This window comes from Schistocerca serialis, chromosome 1 (assembly GCF_023864345.2).
Source record: "Schistocerca serialis cubense isolate TAMUIC-IGC-003099 chromosome 1, iqSchSeri2.2, whole genome shotgun sequence".
NCBI lineage: Eukaryota > Metazoa > Arthropoda > Insecta > Orthoptera > Acrididae > Schistocerca > Schistocerca serialis.
The window spans coordinates 240,517,977-240,545,907 of record NC_064638.1 but is presented as its reverse complement, the minus strand read 5'-3'; the positions used below and the strand labels follow the sequence as shown (position 1 = coordinate 240,545,907).

The window sequence follows — 27,931 nt, the reverse complement described above, 5'->3', positions numbered from 1 at the left end:
GGTCAAAGTGGCATGAAACGTGCAACTTGCTTGGATATGCAAACCATCAGTGTTTGAGCGCAACCACAAAAATCAGGTAGGAATAAAAACCATATGTGTTGTGAATATAAGAAAAGATTACGTAGAAGCATTCACACAGAAATCGCATTCGAGTGTTGTTTGTTATCTGTTCTGGTAGTGCACTTGCGTTGACTTCTTGTAATGTGGTTTTAATAGAATGATGTTCGCCTGCCGGCTTAGAGTTTGTGGCGCTGTAGGAAGTAAACATTGTATTGCGCCGAGTTAGCGCTGCTTTCTCCTCGTGCTGTTCTTTACCAGAGTCAGCCTGAAGAGAGACGCGGTGCAGCAGAGGTTTGTCCTATGTTTCGGTTTCTCCATGCCTTCGTGATGGGTGGGGAACCAGCTTGCTAGAGTCATGTAAGCTATACTTCCTGGTTCGATGAATCACATTGAGTATCTGCCACTGCAGTCTTACATAATTACAATTGTGACTTTTGCCCGTTCCAGGAACATTTCAGTCTCGCATCTTGTGCAAATCATATTTATAGTAGAACTAACTGCGGTAAGTTCAGCGTGATTAATTTTGTCTAGAGGTTTTTTTCCTTTTACAGTTCTTTTATTAAATGTCTATTTTCATTTTTAATGTCTAGCTGGTGAAATAGATTCTCACTACTTAGATCATGTTCAAAAATTTTGTGATCGTGCGTAAGTTGGTTTCTGTTGCACGGGCGTTCTGTTGCACGGGCGTTAAACAATACTGCTGCTGTCTTCCTTGCATAAATTCTTTTAAATCACTTTAAGATCTCTGTTAAGGGCTTTCTCCCTCAGTTATTTGCAAGAGAATTTTGTTTTGATTAATAGGGCTGGCTCGAGCGTTGGATGGGTTTTATTTAAGGGCTTTGAAAGACAGTAGTTGTACTGTGGTGCTACAAACTGTCCTCCTCTGTTTGAGAAAAGCTGCTGTTTTCAAAGCGTACATTATGTTACGTGCTTGAAGGCGGCCGCTGTTGGTATTATGTTCCCATGGGGGCTGGTTGCGCCCTTTCTCCTGTAACCGAGAATGTTCAGCACTTGCTTGAACGTTATTTGTAAACTACCATCTACGAGAGTTGAATGAAAAGTAATGCCTCCACCTTCGTTAATTGGGTTTGGATGGGAATATTTTAATAAATCAAACGCAGAAATAATCCTTAGAATGCGATCTTTAGTTACCAATACTCACTTTTCCACTCACCAGCCAATTGGATACATTTCTGCCAACGGTGAACAAGTTTTCTGAAACCGTCACAGAAGAAGTCGACACTCTGTTTCCGCAACCACAGCCTCACAGTTCTCTCAACGTCTTCATCAGAAGCATAATGACGTCCCCGCAGATCGTCTTTAATTATCGGGAACAGATGGAAGTCAGATGGTGCTAAATCTTCACTATATGAAGAATGCCATACGGTGGTGAGATTCAGTCTCTGATGTTCTGCTGTGGTGGCTCGTGAAGTGTGTGGTTTGTCATTGTCATTCTGCAGGGAAACATTTTTCTTTTCCTTTAGAACCCTTGTTCGCCGTCGTTTCAGAGTTCCCAGCGTTGTGATGTAACGCTCTGAATTTATTGTTGTTCCACGAGCAAGGAACTCAACATGGATAACACCATCTGCGTCCCAGAACACTGTGGCCTTGATTTTTCCAGCTGAGGTCTGCGTCATGAATTTCTTTTTCTGGGGCGAGTCTGTGTCGATATTCCACAGACTGACGTTTCGTCTCCGGTTCGTAATGAAGTACCCACGTTTCGTCTCCTGTCACAACTGAATGGAGAATGGCGTCAAATGGTTCAAATGGCTCTAAGCACTATGGGACTTAACATCTGAGGTCGTCAGTCCCCTAGACTAAGAACTACTTAAACCTAAATAACCTAAGGACATCACACACATCCATGCCCGAGGCAGGATTCGAACCTGCAACCGTAGCAGCAGCGCGGTTCCGGACTGAAGCGCCTAGAACCGCTCGGCCAAACCGGCCGGCAATGGTGTCAAGATTGTGCGCTTTCACTTCAGGAGTCAGCATCCGGGGTACCAAACGCGCACAGATCTTCCGATAGCACAACAAAGAAATAATGTGACCCACACGTTGTTGTGAAATACCGAGTGTTATTGCAATTTCCCCCTGAGTGATACGACGCTCGTCCTGAATCAATCTGTCAACATTTTGCTTGTGAAAATCGGTGGTTGCTGTGACAGGACGTCCAAGTAATTGTTTGTCACGCAGGTCAGATGTCCCCACCTCAACATCTTCAATCTTACTCGCCCAACGACGCACAGTACTCACATCAACACAATAACCATAAACTGCTTTCATTCTCCGATGAATCTCCTTTTGGGGTGACACCTTCTGCTGTCAAGAATTCAATGACTGCACGTTGCTTAAATCTCATTGACCGACCGTCTCCGCAGGGTTCCGTACCTTACATTGTAACAACACAACCTTTCAATGCTAATGCTTCCCGACAACTGTAGCTGTAGAGGAGAGGCTACGGAACAAGCCAGTACCTGCCGCATACCAATGCTGCCAACTGTTGAAGAGTCACGAAGGTGGACGTATTACTTTTCAGTCAACCCTTGTAAAATAAAGTGTGTCTTTTAATTGTGTGACTTATTATTAGGTTATTTTGGTGCACTTTATATACGAAGCTGTGTCGCGAATGGGTCGCAGATGTGAGTAGAAGTGCATAAGAATGCATAAAATGAACATGTAGGATATATATATATATATCTCAGCTTTAGGTTTTAAAGTTTTTTTGATAATACTTTGGTTATTCTAGAGTGGGACTGTTGAAGGAGGCCTAAGAAGAAGGAGACGTAAGAAGAACAAACGCCTAATAGAACGTGTCACATTTCGATATTGGCAGGATCATGGTTCAAATGGCTCTGAGCACTATGGGACTTAACATCTATGGTCATCACTCCCCTAGAACTTAGAACTACTTAAACCTAACTAAGCTAAGGACATCACACAACACCCAGCCTTCACGAGGCAGAGAAAATCCCTGACCCCGCCGGGAATCGAACCCGGGAACCCGGGCGTGGGAAGCGAGAACGCTACCGCACGACCACGAGATGCGGGCGGCAGGATCATGACCCATCGAGAATGCAGTTTATCGCCTACGATATTGCTGCTATCATTAGTCGGGATCGCACGACTGAAATATGAATATTGAACCGGTGGGTTCAGGAATGGCATACTGAACTCGATGCAGGATGTCATTGGCTCCACGCGACTAGCGCAGATGAGAAAAGACGCTGATCGCTCGGCCGTGCGGGATCGTACAGCCGCGTCATATACCTCGAATCAGGAAGCGGCCTTGCAACAAGACAAGTGTGCACATGGACTGTGTGCTCAGCTCCGGAGGGCCCACTCTCTTTCACCATGGTGAAAGTTGCTGCGCCCTCTCTTGGCGCGGCCGCAGAGAGGAGCGCCGGCAGTGGTGCGCTCAAGTTAACACTTGACACAGGGGAGGCAGCGCGACGTCTTCTCAGTCAACTTGCTATGTACAGCGTCAGGATGATGTATCTGCGTGTTGGGCTCCAACAACTTTGCCACGTCGCACTCGTCATCGGCATACACGCCCAGCACCAGACACGATGGTATGGGATGCCACTGGGCACACTTCTGGTTCACAGGCCTGGACAACAGTGTTAAAGTCAGTCATTGTTGATTGTCTTCGAAGACCCTGGGACGTTATCTCTTAACACCGTTACTCAAGATCACATGCTGCCCCTGATGCTGACCTACCACGATACACAGCGTGTTCGACCGTTGGTCCTGCCAGCACATTCTCCAGATGTCTCACCTACTGATCATAGTCATAGACTGACGAAAGACTGACACTCCACTTCTCACCATACAATATGACAAACTATGGCATAGGGGTGAAGCAGCTTGGTATGACGTACCTGTATTTCCTATCCAAGCTAAATTCGACTTAATGCCCAGCCTAGTTAGATCCATTTTTACTGCTAGATATGGCAGCTGGGTGTACTAAATTTTCCATCATGTACGCCCCTAAATCAATTACAGATTTAATAATGTATTGTTCCTAAAGTACTGTACATGCACAATAAGTAAAATATCGTTAATATCTAAGTTGTATAGTCAACATGTATCGTTAATATCCTTCGCAGTGTTGTAGTTCTTATCGCAAGGAGTGTATTGATTCCTCACCTCTCGCAGTACCAACTAGCGCAGGGGTACTTTATGCCCACCTCTTGAACATATTGTACTCTATTCAGTTTACATATATTTTAAAATTCTGAAAAAGTTTTTATTGTTTTCAGTGAAGTCTTACAACAGATTCCAGAATTATTTTAAATCTATATCCCAAAAATTTCAGTAGTATACAGGGTCCCCATTTATCTTGGCCACCCTAAATAACTGTTTGTCCAGATGCAAATTACAAAACGTTTCAAGCAAATGTTCTTTAGCCGTCAGGGGGCCGTCAATCAGCATGATTTCTTTCGTTGTAACTTTGTTTTTTTACAAGGATATGAACAGCGGTATGACTTTTTAAAGTGGAACCCCGTATATTTTATTCGGTAATTCGTTTCCTCTCTAAAGACATATACAAAAATGTATCAATGTGTACCATTCACTTAAGTACAAAGTTATTAATTACATAACATATTATTTACGTTGACGCTCCTAGCGCTTAGTGCAGGTACTTTGGGTAACGTAACACATCCACGTGCTGACGCTGACAGAAGACACATGTAAACATAAGTAGAATGCACACCCTTCATTCCGTCAACCATCGTCAGTTGAAGAGTTGTGTGACTAGACTGTACACCAACGAAGAGAAGGTAGAAATGCTACTCATCTATGGGGAATACAGAACAGTAATTGGAACACTGTTTTCTTATGTAAGGGCACATTTAGTACAGCAGTTTAGTCCTTTTAAATACTGTTGTGTAGAGTAGGTATACAGTAAAGGCTGTCCTTCCTACGAACTGCATCAACATAACGTTTCTTTTATTGTTGTTGTTGAAGGTAGGCGAAATGCTACGCAGGCAGCGGAACTGTACAGAGAATGATATCCTGACAAGAACACACCTTCCAGACGGATGTTTTCTCGTCTTGTTGCGGTGCATCAGGAAACGGGAAGTTTCAACCCACGACAACGCAACTGTCGTAGCACTCGCACAGACGAAGCTGTGTCGCGAATGGGTCGCGGATGTGAGTAGAAGTGCATAAGAATGCATAAAATGAACATGTAGGAAAGCAACCTAATGTCAGTCATGGCGCTGGGCAGCAGGAGATGTTGCGTTTTTGTGGCAAGGGACGCTGGAGCTACATGACCAGCAACGATAAAATGTTCGGGCCTGATCGTGGGGGATTCCATCAGACGAGCCTATGTAAGTAGGGCCGCTGGTGCTGCTACGGATTCGAAATGATAACTAAATGTACACCCTAGATGCAAACAGGCGTTGATGTACTTCATTTGAGACATGTTGAAAATGTGTGCCCCCACCGGAACTCGAATCCGGGATCTCCTGCTTACATGGCAGACGCTCTATCCATCTGAGCCACCGAAGACACAGAGGATAGTACGCCTGCAGGGATTTATGCCTTGCGCGCTCCCCGTGAGATGGGCAAACATCTATAAGACGCACTAGGAATGTAGTGGTGTGCACATGTTGGGAATGTGGGTCTCACGGGGGCGTGCAATGGATAAGTCCCTGCAGGCGCACTGTCCTCTGTGTCCTCGGTGGCCATGTAAGCAGGAGATCCCTGGTTCGAGTCCCGGTGGGGGCACACATTTTCAACATGTCTCAAATGAAGTACATTAACGCCTGTTTACAGCTAGGGTGTACATTTAATTATCATTTCACTTCTAGCAAATCTGCATGGTCATCTACGGTAACTGTTCTTTCAAGAACAGATACTACCGTCATATATAATGCTAGGAATTCCTTCGACAGTTGCCTCAGACGCTGGACCTGAGTTACTCTGCCCTTTGGACGGGACTTAGTTTCTTGTGGCACTTAGCTGCACTTGGTACATGCAGGACTGGCCAACTTACATTCAATGTGTTGGTGCCTCTTAGGGTTCGACAGTAGTCTTATCCTACCTCGTGTTTCATCTCAGTTATTTCATCAGTAGTATACGTCCCTTATCCCACCGAGTTCCCTTATCTGGAAAGAATTTCCGTCTTGTTTTCCAGCACCAGGACTTCAAGCTGGACGAGCCATCTCATTACTGAATTTAGCGTCTAGCTTCCATCCTGATTCCCTCGCAGGAAACTACAGACGCGACAAATGACGATTCACATTTTTTTTTTTTTGTGCCAGGTGTGGGGTTGGCACAAATCAGGTGTTGGCTTTTTGTGGAAGCCTTAGCCTTATTGTTCTTCCACACAGTACCGAGGTTAGCCAGGCCACGGATTTGACGAATAGGCGTAACACAGCATGCCTTTCCAGGCGTACTGTGGCGGAGAAGGAAGAAAGAAGAAGACGACTTCGACGGGCTGTGAAGGTCTGTCAGGGCGTGGGTTAGACATGCGGGAAGCGGACGACGGCGAGACGTAAACAGTACGCCGCTCCAGTGAGGGTGGGGGGGGGGGGGTGCTATCGGTCTTCGGGAGGGTTGCAGAGGCCCGTCAGCTGCTGGAAGCAGATAACGAGGCGCGTGGCTGCCTAGCAAAGAAAGCATGGCTGCGAGCCGACGCGAGCAACAAGAAGTGGTGCACGAATCAGCGCAGACCACAAAGACACTTAATAAGGTAAAACAAATATTGTTGGTACGAAATGCCGCAGTCAGGGCAGGCAGAATCAACCAATAATAATGTTACGCAATCATTACCAATCAGGCAACACATTAGCTTGAGGGATGCTTTAAAGTTGCTGCCTCAGCCTTTTGATGGTAATAAATTTCAGCTGACCGAGTTTCTAGACATCTGTGATAGTGCGTTTGAGTTAGTGACCCCTGAACAGCACGGTGTGTTACTGAAGTTTGTCAAGGCGCACGTAGTGCGTGCAGCTAGAAGTAAGTTATTAGACTTGACAACCACTTGGTCCGATGTATGTGCTATACTTGTTGAAAATTACGCTTGTAAACGCACGTTGGATTACTATGCGTGTAAACTGTTTGCAAGTCGTCAGGAAAGAGGTGAAAGCACTGCTCATTAGGGTTCACGTATTGACGTATTACAACATCTTTTTAGAGAAGCCATCCGAGGTGTGATAACAGAAGCTGAATTGGCTGGGAGTGTTGCGCTAGTGTTTAAATTAGGAAGAGCAGTGTTCATACAGGGACTCTATGACGACAGAGTCCAAATAATAGTGAGTGCTATAGGAGAGTCCGTGACACTCTCTGAATCTGTTGACATTGCTGCTACGGAGGAAAGCGCGATAGCATCGGCTAAAGAGAAGCCGATCAAGAGAAATACGGTTAGAACACCAAGGATGGACAAGGTTAAAAGTCCATCATGTTATAATTGTGGAAAGCCAGGGCAAATGGCGAAAGACTGTCGTGCACACAGACGTGTACGATTTTTAGAAAAAGACGCGGATAGAAAGCGTCCGGAAGAGAAAGAAAATACAGACAGGCTAGCGAACTTGGAACAGGAAAGGGCGGACAGGCTAGCGGAGATAAATTGAGAACTTAAGCGGCATTTAGAGTAATAGAGTGTTCAACACCGGTTAAGTGTACTCAGTGTAATTTGTCAGAGCACAAAGCACCGTGTAGAGATTCAAGTGATGTAATATGTTTTAAATGCAACCAGAGAGGTCATTACGCAAGACAGTGTAACGAATGCCCATGGTTGACGAAACTAAAAGAAAAGAAAAAAAAAGAGGTGGTCGGTAAAATAGGAGCAGGCGCAATGAGGCAGTCGCATTGCGCCACATCCAGTACGGTGTACGGTGTTTACAGCAGACTGCACAAATAGAAACGATTTTATAGAGTTAGGGTTCACCAAAGGAAAAAGACATTTAATGAATTTTTTAATAGATAGTGGGGCACAAATTAATTTAGTAAAAAAGGGAAGTTTATGGAACATTGGGAAATGTAACCCAAGAGACGGTATTAGGATAAGGGGGATCGCTAATAATAGCAAAGACTGAAGGTTCAATAGAGTTGGAATTGCAGATTGCAAAGAATCTGCTTGTAAAACATACAGTTCATGTTATAGGGACAGAGGTAGTTTGCCGTTTGGAGGTCTGCTAGGGAGACATTTCTTAACAAGATAGAATTCTGTAATAGATTATGGAGCAAAACGTGTATGCATTCGTGGGAGGCGAATTAAGTTAAGAAGGGCATGAGAACGTCAGTCTACAGGGAGGGAATCCTGTAGAAACAGTTATAATGGCGTCTGGAATCGGCTGGGTGCAAGGTTCGTATAACAGAAGAGAACACATAATCGCATAGTGCAAAGAATATACATCGGAGCAACATTGTTACAGAATAATTGTTTAAAGCACCCAGCAGATTCCAGACGCCATATTTGTTTACAAATGTGACAGTATACATGTGATGTGTTACGACAGCGAAAGGAACCTGTGACCACTGCAGGTACTCTATTTTACTTATTTTATGTTTATCGTTAGATATCAGTTTAATTTTTTGTCAAAAGTAATTCTAAACCATGTTCTGAAATAGTGTCTTGTTCCTCCACTAGGCAGTGCCACAAATTCCTCCAAAATCGTAACACAACACACACACAAATGTCATACTAACTAATGTAAATCCACCCGATGATGGAGGTTTAAACCTTTGAAATGCGTCGTGGAAATCAATAAAACGGTGACTGGTAACACTAAACTTGTTGTTTCATTTAATTTAAATTCCTTTAATATATTATACGATATTTAAATAAGTAGAACTCTTAAGATTTACAAACACACGGTAAAACACAACCTCATGTCTCCCAAAGAAGCAGGAAATGCGAGAGACTGCTTCACGTAATTCTAAAATCAATCGCTAGACTGAAACGCCAACAAGCAAACATCTTGTGTTCCTATGTACATTGTCTTCCAGGCACAACACTCCGTTCTACTTGAGGTAATTTTTTTTTTAAGAATAAAAACTTAAATTAAGGATGCTCATTTCCTTTTAACTTCTGGGTGTTTTACATGTAGACGCCAAGTACTTCTTTAAGAGCTGAAGCTATTGACAACAAAGATAATTTTGTGTTATCACGAGATAAAAACCTGAAATAGAATTCATTAATTCGGTGAGGCTACTTGAAACGTTGGATCGCTGATGTTGCATTCATTACATATCCTGGTAACGAACTTAAAAAACAGTGGAAACTGATGACAAATGCATAGAATATACATTAACTCAGTCACGATCGTAAATTTTCGGATACTTCCTTAGAAGAAACCTGTCAATGAGTGGGGAACTTTGGAAATTTTGCTTTAATTACGGAGGAATCTGCATTAGAGATAAGGATAAACGAAGAAAATGCTGCTAAGAACTTTTGTGGAATGCACAGCCATTTGGGCGTTATTACAAAATACGTAATACACGATACGTGTAAGATTCATAAATTTGTCAGATAATATACCGTAATCCGGCATAGCGGAAAAACATCATCCGGTAAGTCACAACGCGGACGACTGTGTGTGCTGAGTGGCCATGACAGTCGGTCAGTAAAGAGGATTGTGATGAAAAATATGAGGACAACAGCCGCACAAGTCACTGCAGAATTGGAGGTCGCACTCGCCTCGCGACCCCAGTCAGTACCAGAACTTGAAGGGAGCTTCGTTAGCAGGAATATCAGGGCGAATTACAATTCCAGATATGCAAATTCCCGTAACTGGTAAACGTGGTGCCGAATCCAAAAACTTAAATTTTGAGCATTGGAGGAAAGTCATTCGGTCGGATGAAACTTGTTTCACGCTATTCCCAACTTCTGGCCGAGTTTGCATCCCAAGAGTAAAATATTGCGGGGGTTCGGTAATGGTCTGGGCAGCCATATTGTGGAACTCCATGGGCTTCATGGTAAATCTTCGAGGTCACGTTACTGCCAAGGTTTATGTGCCCGTTTCGGCTGACGAGGCCCAGTGCATGGCACAATACTTGTTCCCAAATTGTGAAGCTGTGTTCCAGGATGACAGGGACACTGTTCTCATAGTTCGCAATGTCGGGAGCCAGTTTTGTGGGCACGAGCCTGAATTGTCGCATATCCCCTGGTCACCACAGTCAACGTATATCATCTGTGGTTAACTTTGGAGGGAAGGGTGGGTGATCGCTATCCAGTTCCGTCGTAGTTACATGAACATTCCACTACTTTGCAGGAATAACGGTAAACGTTTCCCTTGAAAACCATATAGGGTCCATATTTATCCATTCCGACAGAAATGGAAGCTCTTATGAAAGTAAACGGTTTTCCTACACCGCATTAGGCATTGTATTGTGTTGTGTTTTTGATGTTTCCATATTTTTGTTCACTCCCTGTGTATCTTGCACCGCTTATTTTTTTAACATCCTCCTACTCCATCTTCGTCCTTCACAAATACACTCCTGGAAATTGAAATAAGAACACCGTGAATTCATTGTCCCAGGAAGGGGAAACTTTATTGACACATTCCTGGGGTCAGATACATCACATGATCACACTGACAGAACCACAGGCACATAGACACAGGCAACAGAGCATGCACAATGTCGGCACTAGTACAGTGTATATCCACCTTTCGCAGCAATGCAGGCTGCTATTCTCCCATGGAGACGATCGTACAGATGCTGGATGTAGTCCTGTGGAACGGCTTGCCATGCCATTTCCACCTGGCGCCTCAGTTGGACCAGCCTTCGTGCTGGACGTGCAGACCGCGTGAGACGACGCTTCATCCAGTCCCAAACATGCTCAATGGGGGACAGATCCGGAGATCTTGCTGGCCAGCGTAGTTGACTTACACCTTCTAGAGCACGTTGGGTGGCACGGGATACATGCGGACGTGCATTGTCCTGTTGGAACAGCAAGTTCCCTTGCCGGTCTAGGAATGGTAGAACGATGGGTTCGATGACGGTTTGGATGCACCGTGCACTATTCAGTGTCCCCTCGACGATCACCAGTGGTGTACGGCTAGTGTAGGAGATCGCTCCCCACACCATGATGCCGGGTGTTGGCCCTGTGTGCCTCGGTCGTATGCAGTCCTGATTGTGGCGCTCACCTGCACGGCGCCAAACACGCATACGACCATCATTGGCACCAAGGCAGAAGCGACTCTCATCGCTGAAGACGACACATCTCCATTCGTCCCTCCATTCACGCCTGTCGCGACACCACTGGAGGCGGGCTGCACGATGTTGGGGCGTGAGCGGAAGACGGCCTAACGGTGTGCGGGACCGTAGCCCAGCTTCATGGAGACGGTTGCGAATGGTCCTCGCCGATACCCCAGGAGCAACAGTGTCCCTAATTTGCTGGGAAGTGGCAGTGTGGTCCCCTACGGCACTGCGTAGGATCCTATGGTCTTGGCGTGCATCCGTGCGTCGCTGCGGTCCGGTCCCAGGTCGACGGGCACGTGCACCTTCCGCCGACCACTGGCGACAACATCGATGTACTGTGGAGACCTCACACCCCACGTGTTGAGCAATTCGGCGGTACGTCCACCCGGCCTCCCGCATGCCCACTATACGCCCTCGCTCAAAGTCCGTCAACTGCACATACGGTTCACGTCCACGCTGTCGCGGCATGCTACCAGTGTTAAAGACTGCGATGGAGTTCCGTATGCCATGGCAAACTGGCTGACACTGATGGCGGCGGTGCACAAATGCTGCGCAGCTAGCGCCATTCGACGGCCAACACCGCGGTTCCTGGTGTGTCCGCTGTGCCGTGCGTGTGATCATTGCTTGTACAGCCCTCTCGCAGTGTCCGGAGCAAGTATGGTGGGTCTGACACACCAGTGTCAATGTGTTCTTTTTTCCATTTCCAGGAGTGTAGTTATAATGAATCTTCGCAGTACATTTCTCTTGAAGGCATCGAGTACCTTTAGATTCTTATGGCCATGATTATAAGGCGAGACTTCAGAGTACTTACTGTCTTTCAATAAAAGTGTTACTTCTCCTTGTCCCAATAAATATTTCTTTGAGATATTTTATATGACAGTTCTTTCTACAATACTGGCCATTAGCATTGCTACACCAAGAAGAAATGCAGATGATAAACGGGTATTCATTGGACAAATATATTATACTAGAACTGACATGTGATTACATTCGCACGCAATTTGGGTGCATAGATCCTGAGAAATCAGTACCCAGAACAACCACCTCTGGCCGTAATAACGGCCTTTATACGCCTGGGCATTGAGTCAAACAGAGCTTGGATGGCTTGTGCAGGTACACCTGCCCATGCAGCTTCAACACGATACCACAGTTCATCAAGAATAGTGACTGGCGTATTGTGACGAGCCGGTTGCTCTGCCAGCACTGACCACACGTTTTCAATTGGTGAGAGATCTGGAGAATGTGCTGGCCAGGGGAGCAGTCGAACATTTTCTGTATCCAGAAAGGCCCGTACAGGACCTGCAACAGGCGGTCGTGCATTATCCTGCTGAAATGTAGGGTTTCGCAAGGATCGAATGAAGCGTAGGGCCGCGGGTCGTAACACATCTGAAATGTAACGTCCACTGATCAAAGTGCCGTCAATGTGAAGAAGATGTGACCGAGACGAGTAACCAATGGCACTCCATACCATCACGCCGGGTGATAAGCCAGTATGGCGATGACGAATACACGCTTCCAATGTGCGTTCACCGCGATGTTGCCAAACACGGATGCGACCATCATGATGCAGTAAACAGAACCTGGGTTCATTCGAAAAAATGACGTTTTGCCATTCTTGCACCCAGGTTCGTCATTGAGTACACCATCGCAGGCGCTCCTGTCTGTGATGCAGCGTCAAGGGTAACCGCAGCCATGGTCTCCGAACTGATAGTCCATGCTGCTGCAAACCTCGTGGAACTGTTCGTGCAGATGGTTGTTGTCTTGAAAACGTCCCCATCTGTTGACTCAGGGATCAAGACGTGGCTGCACGATCCGCTACAGCCATGCGGATAAGATTCCTGTCATCTCGACTGCAAGTGATACGAGGCCGTTGGGATCCAGCATGGCGTTCCGTATTATCCTCCTGAACCCACGGATTCCATATTCTGCTAACAGTCATTGGATCTCGACCAACGCGAGCAGCAATGTCGCGATACGATAAACCACAATCGCGATAGGCTACAATCTGACCTTTATCAAAGTCGGAAACGTGATGGTACGCATTTCTCCTCCTTACACGAGGCATCACAACAACGTTTCACCAGGCAACGCCGGTCAATTGCTGTTTGTGTATGAGAAATCGATTGCAAACTTTCCTCATGTCAGCACGTTGTAGGTGTCGCCACGGGCGCCAACCTTGGTTCAAATGGTTCAAATGGCTCTGAGCACTAAGCGACTTAACTTCTGAGGTCATCAGTGGCCTAGAACTTAGAACTAATTAAACCTAACTAACCTAAGAACATCAACACACATTCATGCCTGAGGCAGGATTCGAACCTGCGACCGTATCGGTCGCTCGGTTCCAGACTGAAGCGCCTAGAGCCGCACGGCTACTCCGGCCGGCGCGCCAATATTGTGTGAATGCTCTGAAAAGCTAATCATTTGCATACCACAGCAGCTTTTTCCTGCCGGTTAAATTTCGCGTTTGTAGCACGGAATCTTCGTGGTGGTGTGGCATTTTTAATGTCGAGTAGTGTATGTAAGGCCCAAGCTTCGTCGAGCTGTCTTAATTGGCAGTTAAACTTCATGAGAAAAGTTACTTTCCCCCCTTACGTTTTGAGCTCTGGTATGTATAGTGGACTGTTAATTATTATACATCTCCTCCATATTTCTCATTCACAGGTTGGGTCAATGATTGTCGGAGTCCCTTGCTGTTAAAGGCATTCTAGTATCTTTTGATAATGGCCAAGTTTCTGGGGCATATGAAAGCACTGGTCTTATACACTGAAGAGCTAAAGAAACTGTTACACTTGCCTAATATCTTGTAGGGCCCCCGCGAGAACGCACGAGTGCTGCAACACGACGTGGCATGCACTCGACGGATGTCTGAACTAGTGCTGGAGGGAACTGACGCCATGAATCCTGGAGGGCTGTCCTTAAATCCGTAAGAGTACGAGGGGGGTGGAGGCCTCTTCTGAACACCACGTTACAAGGCACCCCTGAAATGCTCAATAATGTTCAGGTCTGGTGAATTTGGTACCCAGCGGAAGTGTCTAAACTCAGAAGACTGTTGTTGGAGACAGTCCGTAGAAGTTCTGAACGTATGGGGTGTCGCATTATCCTTTTGGAATTGCTCCAGTCCGTCGGAATGCACAATGAATATGAATGGATACAGATGATCAGACAGGTTGCTTAAGTACGTGTCACCTGTCTGAGTCGTATCTGTATGTATCAGGGTCCCACACTATTATAGAACCTCCACCAGCTTGAAGAGTCGTCTGCTGACATGCGGGGTCCATGGAATCATGAGTTTGTCTACATGCTCGTACACGTCCATCCGCTCAATACAATTTGAAACGACACTTGTCCGACCAGGCAACATGTTTCCAGTCATCAACAGGCCAATGTCGGTACTGATGGGCACATGCCAAGCGAAAGCTTTGTGTCGTGCAATCATCTAGGATACATGTGTGGGCCTTCAGCTCCGAAAGCCCTTGATGATGTTTCGTTGAATGGTTTGCACACTGACACTTGTTACTGGCCCAGCACTGAAATCTGCAGAAATTTTCGGAAGGGTTGCTCTTCTGTCACGTTGAAAGATTCTCTTCAGTCATGGTTGGTCCTGTTCTTGCGGCATCTTTTTTCCGGGCGCAGCGATGTCGGAGATCTGATGTTTTACCGGTTTCCTGATATTCACGGTGCACTCGTGAAATGGTCGAACGGGAAGATCGTCACTGCATCGCTATCTTGGAGATGCTGTGTCCCATTGGTCGTGGGTCGACTAAAACACCACGCTCAAATTCACTTAAATCTTGATAACCTGCCATTGTAGCGGCAGGAAGCGAACTAACAACTACAATAAACACTTGGCGTTGACTATTACAGTGCCGTACTCTGCCTGTTTACATGTCTCTGTGATTTAATATGCGTGGCTATGCCAGTTTCTTTGGAACTTCAGTGTAAATGTTCTGTAAACGGTTAATTTTGAGATACGCGTTAGAAACCTTGACGAATATAGTTTCTAATGCAGAATAGGAACTGAAGTAGGAGAAGTAGTAGTAGTAGCAGTAGTAGTAGTAGTAGTAGCAACACTGGATATACCGACAAGTGGTAGATAGGATAGGGGAATACCTATAATTTCTGACTCTTTCGAAAACCCACTGCACTGGTCAGCGTACCTCCATTACGATAAAACGTGAGACCATTATCAAATGCGCACATTTTACACCTCCGTATAAATAGATCATTTCGTATTTTGGTTTTTAACCGATAGATTGGCCATTTCAAACCTTTTAGTGTTACGACTGACGAATAAAAATAATCCAAATCACTCTAAAAATATTCCAATAGTCAATACACTGGTATGAAAAAAAATTAAGACAAATGAAATGTTACTACGACAGTTAACATGGCGTCACAAAGAAGCAGAAATGAAAAAGTTATATTTAAATCAATGATCTGCTGTTAATCGTTTAGAAGAGTCACATCTGTTTCTGGTATACCAATGAGGTACTTCCTTAAACCAAGTCAGCAGTTGACAGCAAACAGTCTGTTAGTAAGATCGAAGAGAGGGACTATTCATTTCTGGATCCTATTTAGTACTCCACTTTATGCCGTTTATTCTACAGGGCGAGAGTTCTCACGGACACGCTTGAACACAGCATATCGTTAATTGTCAAGAGGTGTAAAAGTGTGCCCATTCGAAACTCATCTCACGTTTTATCGTAATGCAGGTACGATAATCAGCTGAGTGGGTTGTCGGAAGAGCCAGACATTATAGGTATTCCCCTTTCGTATCTGACACTTGTCAGTTTATCCTTGTAATTTCTTCTTCTTCAGTTATCGGTGAGCCATCACCACTGCAAATAGACTGAAGTACCCCTCTGAGATAATGAGAGGTATTTATTTGTAAAGAGGAGCGGCACCTAGTGAGCTGCATTCACCTATCTTTAGAGGACATGGGACTTCTGGCTTTGTTGCTGGCCAGCCTCACGGCCTGCGTGGTGAGTACACCGTCTGCACATTTCCTAAGTGACCCATGTCACTAAGTAGCAGATATCTGGCATAAGCAGTTCCCTGCAATTTCTACTATTTTTGTTGATGTGCGACATAAGACTGTGTTTTGTGCAGCGTTAGTAAATATTGCGAGTGCTGTATATTTAAGTGCTGTGCGATACAGGAGAAAGAAAAGTGGCGTTCTGCGGATCGGAGCGTGGAATATCAGATCCCTTAATCGGGCAGGTAGGTTAGAAAATTTAAAAAAGGAAATGGATAGGTTAAAGTTAGATATAGTGGGAATTAGTGAAGTTCGGTGGCAGGAGGAACAAGACTTTTGGTCAGGTGAATACAGGGTTACAAATACAAAATCAAATAGGGGTAGTGCAGGAGTAGGTTTAATAATGAATAAAAAAATAGGAATGCGGGTAAGCTACTACAAACAGCATAGTGAATGCATTATTGTGGCCAAGATAGACACGGAGCTCATGTCTACTATAGTAGTACAAGTTTACATGCCAACTAGCTCTGCAGATGATGATGAAATTGATGAAATGTATGATGAGGTAAACGAAATTATTCAGAGAGACGAAAATTTAGTAGTCATGGGTGATTGGAATTCGAGAGTAGGAAAAGGTAGAGAAGGAAAAATAGTATGTGAATATGGATTGGGGCTAAGAAATGAAAGAGAAAGCCGTCTGGTAGAATTTTGCACAGAGCACAACTTAATCATAGGTAACACTTGGTTCAAGAATCATAAAAGAAGTTTGTATACATGAAAGAATCCTGGAGGTACTAGAAGGTATCAGATAGATTATATAATGGTAAGACAGAGATTTAGGAACCAGGTTTTAAATTGTAAGACATTTCCAGGGGCAAAATGGTTCAAATGGCTCTGAGCACTATGGGACTTAACATCTGAGGTCATCAGTCCCCTAGAACTTAGAACTAGTTAAACCTAACTAACCTAAGGACATCACAAACATCCATGCCCGAGGCAGGATTCGAACCTGCGACCGTAGCGGTCGCGCGGTTCCAGACTGAAGCGCCTTTAACCGCGTGGCCACACTGGCCGGCCCGTTTCCAGGGGCAGATGTGGACTCTGACCGCAACCTATTGGTTATGAACTGTAGATTAAAACTGAAGAAACTGCAAAAAGGTGGGAAATTAAGGAGATGGGGCGTGGATAAACTGACTAAACCAGAGGTTGTACAGAGTTTCAAGGAGATCATAATGGACAAGAATTGGGGAAAGAAATACAGTAGTAGAAGAATGGGTAGCTCTGAGTGATGAAGTAGTGAAGGCAGCAGAGGATCATGTAGGTAAAAAGACGAGGGGTAGTAGAAATCCTTGGGTAACAGAAGAAATATTGAATTTAATTGATGAAAGGAGAAAATATAAAAATGCAGTAAATGAAGCAGGAAAACAGAAATACAAGCGTCTCAAAAATGAGATCGACAGGAAGTGCAAAATGGCTAAGCAGGGATGGCTAGAGGACAAATGTAACAGGCGAAATATCCTCAGAAGAATATAATAATTCCAATCCCAAAGAAAGCAGGTGTTGACAGATGAGAAAATTACCGAACTATCAGTTTAATAAGTCACAGCTGCAAAATACTAAGGCGAATTCTATACAGACGAATGGAAAAACTGGTAGAAGCCGATCTCGGGGAAGATCAATTTGGATTCCGTAGAAATGTTGGAACACGTGATGCAATACTGACCTTACGACTTATCTTAGAAGAAAGATTAAGGAAAAGCAAACCTACGTTTCTAGCATTCGTAGACTTAGAGAAAGGTTTTGACAATGTTGACTGGAATACTGTCTTTCAAATTGTAAAGGTGGCAGGGGCAAAATACAGGGAGCGAGAGGCTATTTACAATTTGTACAGAAACCAAATGGCAGTTATAAGAGTCGAGGGGCACGAAAGGGAAGCAGTGATTGGGAAGGAAGTGAGACAAGGTTGTAGCCTCTCCCCGAAGTTATTCAATGGGTATATTGAACAAGCAGTGAAGGAAACAAAAGAAAAATTCGGAGTAGGTATTAAAATCCATGGAGAAGAAATAAAAACTTTGAGGTTCGCCGATGACATTGTAATTCTGTCACAGACAGCAAAGAACTTGGAAGAGCAGTTGAACGGAATGGACAGTGTCTTGAAAGGAGGATATATGATGAACATCAACAAAAGCAAAACGAGGATAATGGAATGTAGTCGAATTAAGTCGGGTGATGCTGAGAGAATTAGATTAGGAAATGAGACACTTAAAGTAATAAAGGAGTTTTGCTACTTGGGGAGCAAAATAACTGATGATGGTTGAAGTTGAGAGGATATAAAATGTAGACTGGCAATGGCAAGGAAAGCGTTTCTGAAGAAGAGAAATTTGTTAACATCGAGTATTGATTTAAGTGTCAGGAAGTCGTTTCTGAAAGTATTTGTATGGAGTGTAGCCATGTATGGAAGTGAAACATGGACGATAAATAGTTTGGACAAGAAGAGGACAGAAGCTTTCGAAATGTCCCTTGGAGGGCAGCGTGGAGGGTAAAAATCGTAGAGGGAGACTAAGAGATGAATACACTAAGCAGATTCAGAAGGATGTAGGTTGCAGTAGGTACTGGGAGATGAAGAAGCTTGCACAGGATAGAGTAGCAAGGAGAGCTGCATCAAACCAGTCTGAGGACTGAAGACCACAACAACAACAACAACAACAACACTTTGAAGATTTGTTAATTCTTCAGTTTCATGGTGTTATGATGAGTAAAATTCAGTAAGTTTTTAAATCTAGGTTACATAACCTGAGGTTGTTTAAGCTATACTTCATCAGCCGTGTATCATTTTGTACCTTGAAACGGAAGGTCTCTTTACAATGAAACACGTGGTAATTAATTTAGAGAAATTCGCTTCAGTTGTACTAATATTTAGTTAAACCCGGACCACTGTCGAGGTTTCGTAGTGGTTGGCGTTCCTAACGTGCGGCTGGCTAGCAGCGGACAGTTTCCACCAACATGCAACGATTCGAACCTCTGCACTGACTGGCCCCACCGCATGTTGTGTGTTACCAAATGCTGTAATTACATACACCTGAAGAGGGGATTTTAAAATCTCGAAACTGATCGTGGTTTAAATACATATTAGTACAATTTAAGCGGATCTCTATGAATTAATTATCATCTTTCTCAGTTGCGGATGTCCTACGTTCCAACCTTGTGCATCTGCAAATGAACTGAACTTCTTTCGTATGTTAACTGTGCTGTCTATCTTTAAAAACGAGTTTTTACGTTGGTAGGCAATAGTTCTATTTTAAAATACACTCCTGGATATTGAAATAAGAACACCGTGAATTCATTGTCCCAGGAAGGGGAAACTTTATTGACACATTCCTGGGGTCAGATACGTCACATGATCACACTGACAGAACCACAGGCACATAGACACAGGCAACAGAGCGTGCACAATGTCGGCACTAGTACAGTGTATATCCACCTTTCGCAGCAATGCAGGCTGCTATTCTCCCATGGAGACGATCGTACAGATGCTGGATGTAGTCCTGTGGAACGGCTTGCCATGCCATTTCCACCTGGCGCCTCAGTTGGACCAGCCTTCGTGCTGGACGTGCAGACCGCGTGAGACGACGCTTCATCCAGTCCCAAACATGCTCAATGGGGGACAGATCCGGAGATCTTGCTGGCCAGCGTAGTTGACTTACACCTTCTAGAGCACGTTGGGTGGCACGGGATACATGCGGACGTGCATTGTCCTGTTGGAACAGCAAGTTCCCTTGCCGGTCTAGGAATGGTAGAACGATGGGTTCGATGACGGTTTGGATGTACCGTGCACTATTCAGTGTCCCCTCGACGATCACCAGTGGTGTACGGCCAGTGTAGGAGATCGCTCCCCACACCATGATGCCGGGTGTTGGCCCTGTGTGCCTCGGTCGTATGGAGTCCTGATTGTGGCGCTCACCTGCACGGCGCCAAACACGCATACGACCATCATTGGCACCAAGGCAGAAGCGACTCTCATCGCTGAAGACGACACGTCTCCATTCGTCCCTCCATTCACGCCTGTCGCGACACCACTGGAGGCGGGCTGCACGATGTTGGGGCGTGAGCGGAAGACGGCCTAACGGTGTGCGGGACCGTAGCCCAGCTTCATGGAGACGGTTGCGAATGGTCCTCGCCGATACCCCAGGAGCAACAGTGTCCCTAATTTGCTGGGAAGTGGCGGTGCGGTCCCCTACGGCACTGCGTAGGATCCTACGGTCTTGGCGTGCATCCGTGCGTCGCTGCGGTCCGGTCCCAGGTCGACGGGCACGTGCACCTTCCGCCGACCACTGGCGACAACATCGATGTACTGTGGAGACCTCACGCCCCACGTGTTGAGCAATTCGGCGGTACGTCCACCCGGCCTCCCGCATGCCCACTATATGCCCTCGCTCAAAGTCCGTCAACTGCACATACGGTTCACGTCCATGCTGTCGCGGCATGCTACCAGTGTTAAAGACTGCGATGGAGCTCCGTATGCCACGGCAAACTGGCTGCCACTGACGGCGGCGGTGCACAAATGCTGCGCAGCTAGCGCCATTCGACGGCCAACACCGCGGTTCCTGGTGTGTCCGCTGTGCCGTGCGTATGATCATTGCTTGTACAGCCCTCTCGCAGTGTCCGGAGCAAGTATGGTGGGTCTGACACACCGGTGTCAATGTGTTCTTTTTTCCATTTCCAGGAGTGTATTTTTAAATTGTTGCTGGTTTTTGATAACACGTCTTCTTAATTTGATTCCACTGGATGATTAATCGTGTGTTGTAGATTAATAGAGTAACACATAGACTTCTAAATACAATTTTGAGAAGATCTCCATTTAAGTTAGATTATAATATTTGTTCATAGGTACATGACCACATTGTACCTTCGAATATTTTTTTAACAGTTGGACAAACCATACTTTTCCAAGGCAGTGTTCGTAATTTCAGAAAAATACTGCATTACACATAATGTGAATGCTATAATTTCAAAATAGAATAAGAAAATACAGCTTGGCTAGAAACGTTTGAAAAGCTTGTAAGGGTGGTGCAAAGAAGGTTGTGCTAAGAAATAATTCTTAAGAAAAGAATTCGATACGTTGCGCCGTTTCCGAGTTATCTTGCAGTGAAGTTAGCCAGTCGGGTCGTTGCACGCGCAAATTCAAGCGGTCTGCGAGAGGCCGTGTTGCCAAACGTGTTCTTCATTTGGTCTCCTCAAAACTAACAAGAGATCAATACAAAAATGAAACAACTGACGATAATAGGGAGCGAACCCTAGGCAACGACTGAAGAGTTTCGTCCGCTGTCATGCACACTACGAGAGCAAATGATATTACTGTATTAGACTTTTATCCGCTAGTCATTCGACCATCTTCGGAAATCACATTGATGCAGTCCATCGTTGTCGGAAGTGTCCCATTAGCTACGAATCTACCGGGAAAGAGGAGCGATGGGGTCAACAATGGAGATAGGTGTCATCTATATTCCTTCGGTGAATACGCCGATATGCATCAGGTTACCTTCCATTTGGAAAGTGGGTGCACTCAGCGACTGTTATGTGACTTGTAAAATATACGTCGATTTGCGTTCAGCGTACGGCTCTGCGGATCCAAACGTAATGAAGACCCACACAGTTTACGACACATGATTTCCGAACTGCTTTATTCTAAGTGCGAATACGCTTGTAGCCGTTGATAGACAATTAATGGAGAGGGGAAATTTTGTTATAAACAAAGTCGACACTGGACGACAATGTTAAGTGTGACTGTTGATTTCGAAGAAAACGTATTTATATGGTTCTTGCAAATTGTGCTATTATTTCCAGAGCGCCACTGGAAATTCGTCGGGATTAGTTAAAGTTATTCCAGTGTACTGAAATTATTGTTGAAAACTAAACATGGTAAAATATATCCGTTCGTTTGTCGTTACAGGGATGCACGCTCTAGTATTAGGCGTACCACACGACGAGAACCTGTTTCAGTACTACTTACAGAAAGTGCAAGATTGGGAGGAGGAACACCGTTCTCGGAATCAGTATTCCCTGTGGTAGTTGGATCAATGCATCGAAATTCCGAATTTCGAAACCCTGGTGTTGTTGACAGAGGAGGCATGTTTCACTAGAGAAGGGTCAATCAGCGCTTCAAACAGCCACTTTTGGAACGATGAAAATACACATGGCACGAATGTGATGTTATTAGCATAATTTTGGCGTAAACATCCGGGCAGGTATCGTAGGCGACTGTTTGTTGGGTATCGTCCCACTTCCTTACTGTTTAAACGGGAGAACCTATTTAGCGTTCCATGTAAACGGCCTTTCGTTGTATTTACAAGTCGATCCTCCAGCGGTCCGTCAGGTAATATCGTACCAACATAATAGCGCACCGACGAACTTGCACTATGGGATCATTCAGATGCTTTGTATCCTAAGAGGTGAATTGGCCGAGGTGGTGCAGTTCCCTAGCCAGCTCGTTCGTCAGACCTTACTCTTTAGTTATTCGTTGTGGTGGTATGTGGAGAAAATTGTCCGCGTGGCTCTGTCAAAGAACTTCCTGCGAGGATAATTTTAACTTTTAATGAAGTCATGAAAACCTGTGATTTCTGAAAATTTGGAAACTCCATCGCATAGTGTTGCTACGCGTGCTTTCAGGTTGATAGACGACACTTTGAGCCGCTACTGTGAATAATGATCGTGGCATTTTGTTGATTATTTTGTTCTTACATGAATGACTTGAGAAACAGATATGCTTATTGCCTAGTCATTATCACTATTTTCCCCTGTTTCTGGCTGTTGACTAACAAGGAGGAGTAACCAGCGATGAGATACCGTTTTGAAACTATCTGAATTTGGCGTGATATGCTATTGCCTTATACATAATACTACCCCATAGTTTGCTGGGGTAGTGTATTGGGAAAGCCATATTGATCACGTGCAGGAGGTTGTGGATTAGAATTTTGTTAAGTGCTTTGATATTTTTCGTTTGTAAGTCTCTATCGAAATTAGTTTGATAACGAATTACAAATAAAAAATTCATATCATCAACCTTCAGCTCCTTTGAAATGTCCCTTAACGGGTTTTTCAATGCTATGAAGAAGAAAAACTGAAAACCTAACTCCCCGAGTGGTATTCGATTACCTGACGTTTCAATTTCCACGCAAGCGTTTTATCGCTTTTTCTCTATAACATAAAATGGTTGCACCATGAGGAAAGAACGGTCATAGTCATCTTCAGTCTGGCAGAAGACAATGTGCGCAGGGGTCGAACCCAGAGACCTGACCCCACCCATCACTGTGCAGTCCCCTCACATGGTACTGGTCTGGTATTTTTATTTTTTAAATAAAACTTGATATACAAAATAAAAAAATTCCGAGAAAAGTTTTTCACTATGAAGAAGGCAATGAGCGAATACTCCAGAACAAGGGGGTGAAAAAACAAAAACTACCCAATACTGTGACAATTAAAGACAAGGTGCAACGCATTCACAAATAAAGCACGGTAACTTGGAAGCCTCTGTCAGTGCGTGTTCACCATATGTCGGTGAATAGCGCTGGAGTAAGGATTGTTGTCACCCATCCATATAGTGGGCGTGGTGTCTGAGGAGCGATACGATCGTATTAGTGTTCATCCAAGGGACAATGGAAAACTTCGTGGAGAGCAGAGGTTCAACCGAGGAGCCAGCTTCAGCTGATATGGTAAGGAAAGCCAGTCAACGGTGAGTCTGGTGTCACTGTTCTCGTCAGAAAGACAACACTGCGTGGTAATGTATCCGGTTGATGACGTGTATCATGATGACGTGACTTTCATCGGGAGGACAGGAAGACCAACGTCAAACCACACTGTTTTCCAGGATATCAATGGGGCGGAAATTTCAACAGGGTGAGAGATGATTGCACCCCCAAGGGGAAATCAAAGATCTGGTGATACGCCGTGTCACTGTTAAAATATCAGCTCACGGAAAACTTATTACAGCACAAAACTCACTTACGTCCTGCAGTTTAGAATTTATCCGGAAAACATCTTCAGGGAAGTCAGAATGGCCGATCGAAGAGACGTAAATAAGCGAGATACAATAGAATGAGTTGCTCGAGAACACGTGAAGACACGCGGTATAAACAATACTGAAGCCTTGCTTAGATATCGGAAGCCCGAACACTGTACGCTGTCAGGAAGCCCTATCACAATAAGTTTTACGAACGAAACGACCAGATAATTTCATAAATTTGCGCGTCGTCATCGGGGGGAGCGGGAATATTTGTGCAACATAATACAGTTCAGTGAAAATGTAGGAATCTAAGATTCGTAATTTGTGAAGTAGCTAAAGGGAACTGCGTTCGTTTTCGCAAAGTGCGCAGTCAACTAAGTGCAGCCATTTTCATCGGACAATGACCCATGGTAATCCTCAACGATTTGTGGCGAGAAATCTCCGTTGCTCATTGAATGACAGCTTGATGAAAATCCTAATTGGTAATAGGGTGCATTTCCGTTCATTAATACGGGCACAGAGAGAGAATAAAAGAAATCAAATTGTCCTTGAGCGACAATGTGTCATCGATGTGACGTAGCAATACAATAACATCATCCGCGTATGCCCGCACCGAAAACATTTCAGCCAGTATCTTCCGGCCGCATACTGAGTAGCAATACAGAGAAAGAGAGGTTGTAGGAATAAAGCAAAATGAGAGGGGGCTTCCCTGTCGTAAGGCCCGTTGGACTGTAACATGGGCACTAAGTTGTCCTTACATCACGATCGACGCCTGAGTACCAGCAAAAGGACTGGATAATATCTGACACGCAGCATGGCTGAGACCGGTCGCTTCGATCACCTGTATCAAGAAAGTGTGATGACCCGGTCAAATGCCTAATCAAAATCAATGAAAAGTAGTGCTACATAAACAGAAGAAGCTGCAGCCACTGAGACGATGTCCCGGCATTCGACTACAGGAGTAAAGATCGCACACTCAGGCACACATTTTAACTACAAGATTTTTCTCCAGCAATATCGACAAACGGCTATTAACCGCTGGCGAGACAGCTTTGTAATCGAAATTAAGGAGTGTGGTAGGGCAGAATTGGTGAATGTCTGGACGTCCGGTTATCTTCGGAATTAGAACGATATTAAAAACCGTTTAAGGGGCAGGAATCAAACCATTCCATATCAGCACATTTACCGACGACTTAATGGTATCACCTATAAGAGGCCAAAAAGGTACAAACAATTTCTTAGGAATACCTTAGAACCCCGGTGATTTTTGCGATGGTGAAGAAACAATGAGGAAATATACGCGTATATCATCTCGACAAAAGTAATTTATAAATTCATAATTTAATGCAGGAGAGGAAAATGCATCAGGGAAAATCGTATCACTAGCACGGACGTCATAAAGGTCGTTAAGTCTATTATAGATCGCTCTGGAAATGGCACTCTCGTGAATGAGGGACGCGATACATACTCACTTTCGACGCGGCCATAACCAGATGAGAAAAGTCAGTTCAACCTGTAGTAATGAGCGGGATTTTGATCGCATCGTCAATCTTTCCATTTATTGTTCACATGGTTCAAATGGCTCTGAGCACTATGGGACTTAACTGCTGTGGTTATCAATTTCCTAGAACTTATAACGACTGAAACCTAACTAACCTAAGGACATCACACATATCCATGCCCGAGGCAGGATTCGAACCTGTGACCGTAGCGGTCGCACGGTTCCAGCCTGTAGCGCCCAGAACCGCTCGGCCATTCCGGCCGGCCCATTTATTGTCTCTTTAATTGAAGAAGCTTCGCTTTAATATGGCGAACATCCATAATCCATAACAGTACTCGTCTGGCCTCCTCTAAAGCTGTCGTAAGACCGAATAATAAAATTCCTGGGCCGGTCGAAGATTCGTCATCCTCTGAGCACCGTAACGCATTAACGCTTTCTGGAGCAGTTGTTTTGCATGCCTCGATCACCAATCCATAGGGAAAGGTGGTGTTTTTGGGAACGCAAGCTACGGTCGAAACCTCTCGAACGATAATCTCGAGGGAGGGGTCGTTTAAGAAAAATGTGTTCACCGGACTGGTTAGCAGGGGTAGGAGGTCATAGGGTTTCACTGGTTGCGCCACATGATTTAAGAATAGAATTATGGCACAGTGATCGGTGAAAAAAGTGGGTATCACGTCTGTCTCTGGCAATTGCCAACAAGGAATCATAAAGATAACAACGATCGAGTGTGCTGCTGGAGGTAGCTGTAAAATGTGTGAACCTGAGAAGAGTGGGGTAGTGACAGATCCATGGACTGCGTAATGCGAAGAGCACACCTAATCATATACTTCCTGAGTCAAACTAAAATTGGGGGTTCTGATTCTAAGGACGCAAAACAGAAGTTTCTGCGGAGTTTTACAAAAAAAATTTATATAGTCTTTGTAAAAATACGCACGATCGTGGAATGGCCGGATCCGGAAGAGGCATAAAGAAAAATTACAGTACTGTCATAAAAGGTGCAGCCTACACCTCAGCTGTAATTAACAACTTCAAAATCGGTCAGTTGTACTCACACTCTGTAAAACAAAGCAGCAACAGTAAATATTTCAGGAGCCACATTAAATGACGTAGAAAAGCCAGGAATATAAAACTAATCAAATATCTTTTTTTTTTGGTCGTCAGTCTTCTGACTGGTTTGATGCGGCCCGTCACGAATTCTTCTCCTGTGCTAACCTCTTCATCTCAGAGTAACACTTGCAACATACGTCCTCAATTATTTCCTGGCTGTATTCCAATCTCTGTCTTCCTTCACAGTTTTTGCCCTCTACGGCTCCCTGTCGTACCATGGAAGTCATTCACCCATGTCTTAACAAATGTCCTATCATCCTGTACCTTCTCCTTATCAGTGTTTCCGATTATGCATGGAAGCTCCTCATTCCTTATCAGTCCGCCTAATTTTCAACATTCGTCTGTAGCACCACATCTAAACTACTTCGATACTCTTCTGTTTCGGTTTTCCCACAGCCCATGTTTCAAAACCTTACAATGCTGTAATCCTAACGTACATTCTCAGAAATTTCTTCCTCAAATTAAGGCTGATATTTGATATTAGTAGACTTCTCTTGGTCAAGAATGCCTTTTTTGCCATAGCTACTCTGCTTTTGATGTCCTTGCTCCGTCCGTCATTGGTTAGCAGAATTCCTTACCTTCATCTACTTCGTGGTCATCAATCCTGATGTTAAGTTTCTCGCTGTTCTCATTTCTACCACTTCTCATTACCTTCGTCTTTCTTCGATTTACTCTCAGTCCATACTGTGTACTCATTAGACTGTTCATTCCGTTCAGCAGATCATGTAATTCGTCTTCACTTTCACTCTGTATAGCACTTTCACTCTGTCAGCACTGAATCGTATCATTTATATCCTTTCACCTTGAATATTTTAATTCCACTCCTGAACCTTTCTTTTATATGCATCATTGCTTTCTCGATGTTCAGATTGAAAAGTAGGGGTGAAAGGCTACATCCTTCTCATACACCCTTTTTAGTACAAGCACTTCATTCTTGGTCGTCCACTCTTCTTGGCTGCTGTACGTATTGGATATGACCCGTCTCTCCCTATAGCTCACCTCTACGTTTTTCAGAATTACGAACATCTTGCACCATTTTATATTGTCGAACGCTTTTTCCAGGTCGACAAATCCTATGAAAGTGTCTTGACTTTTCTTTAGCCTTGCTTCCATTACTAGCCGTAACGTCAGAATT

At 44.6% G+C, this 27,931-nt stretch overlaps 1 protein-coding gene across 1 annotated transcript in view; it reads left to right on the top strand.

The window, feature by feature from the left end:
- Positions 1-6,691: 6,691 nt before the first annotated feature.
- The window catches only part of LOC126463092 (esterase E4-like), a 36,346-nt gene continuing 15,106 nt past the window's right edge, over positions 6,692-27,931 (top strand). The window contains exon 1 of the mRNA XM_050096129.1: positions 6,692-6,763. Coding sequence (XP_049952086.1) covers positions 6,692-6,763 — 72 coding nt within the window. The remainder of the gene's footprint in view (positions 6,764-27,931) is intronic.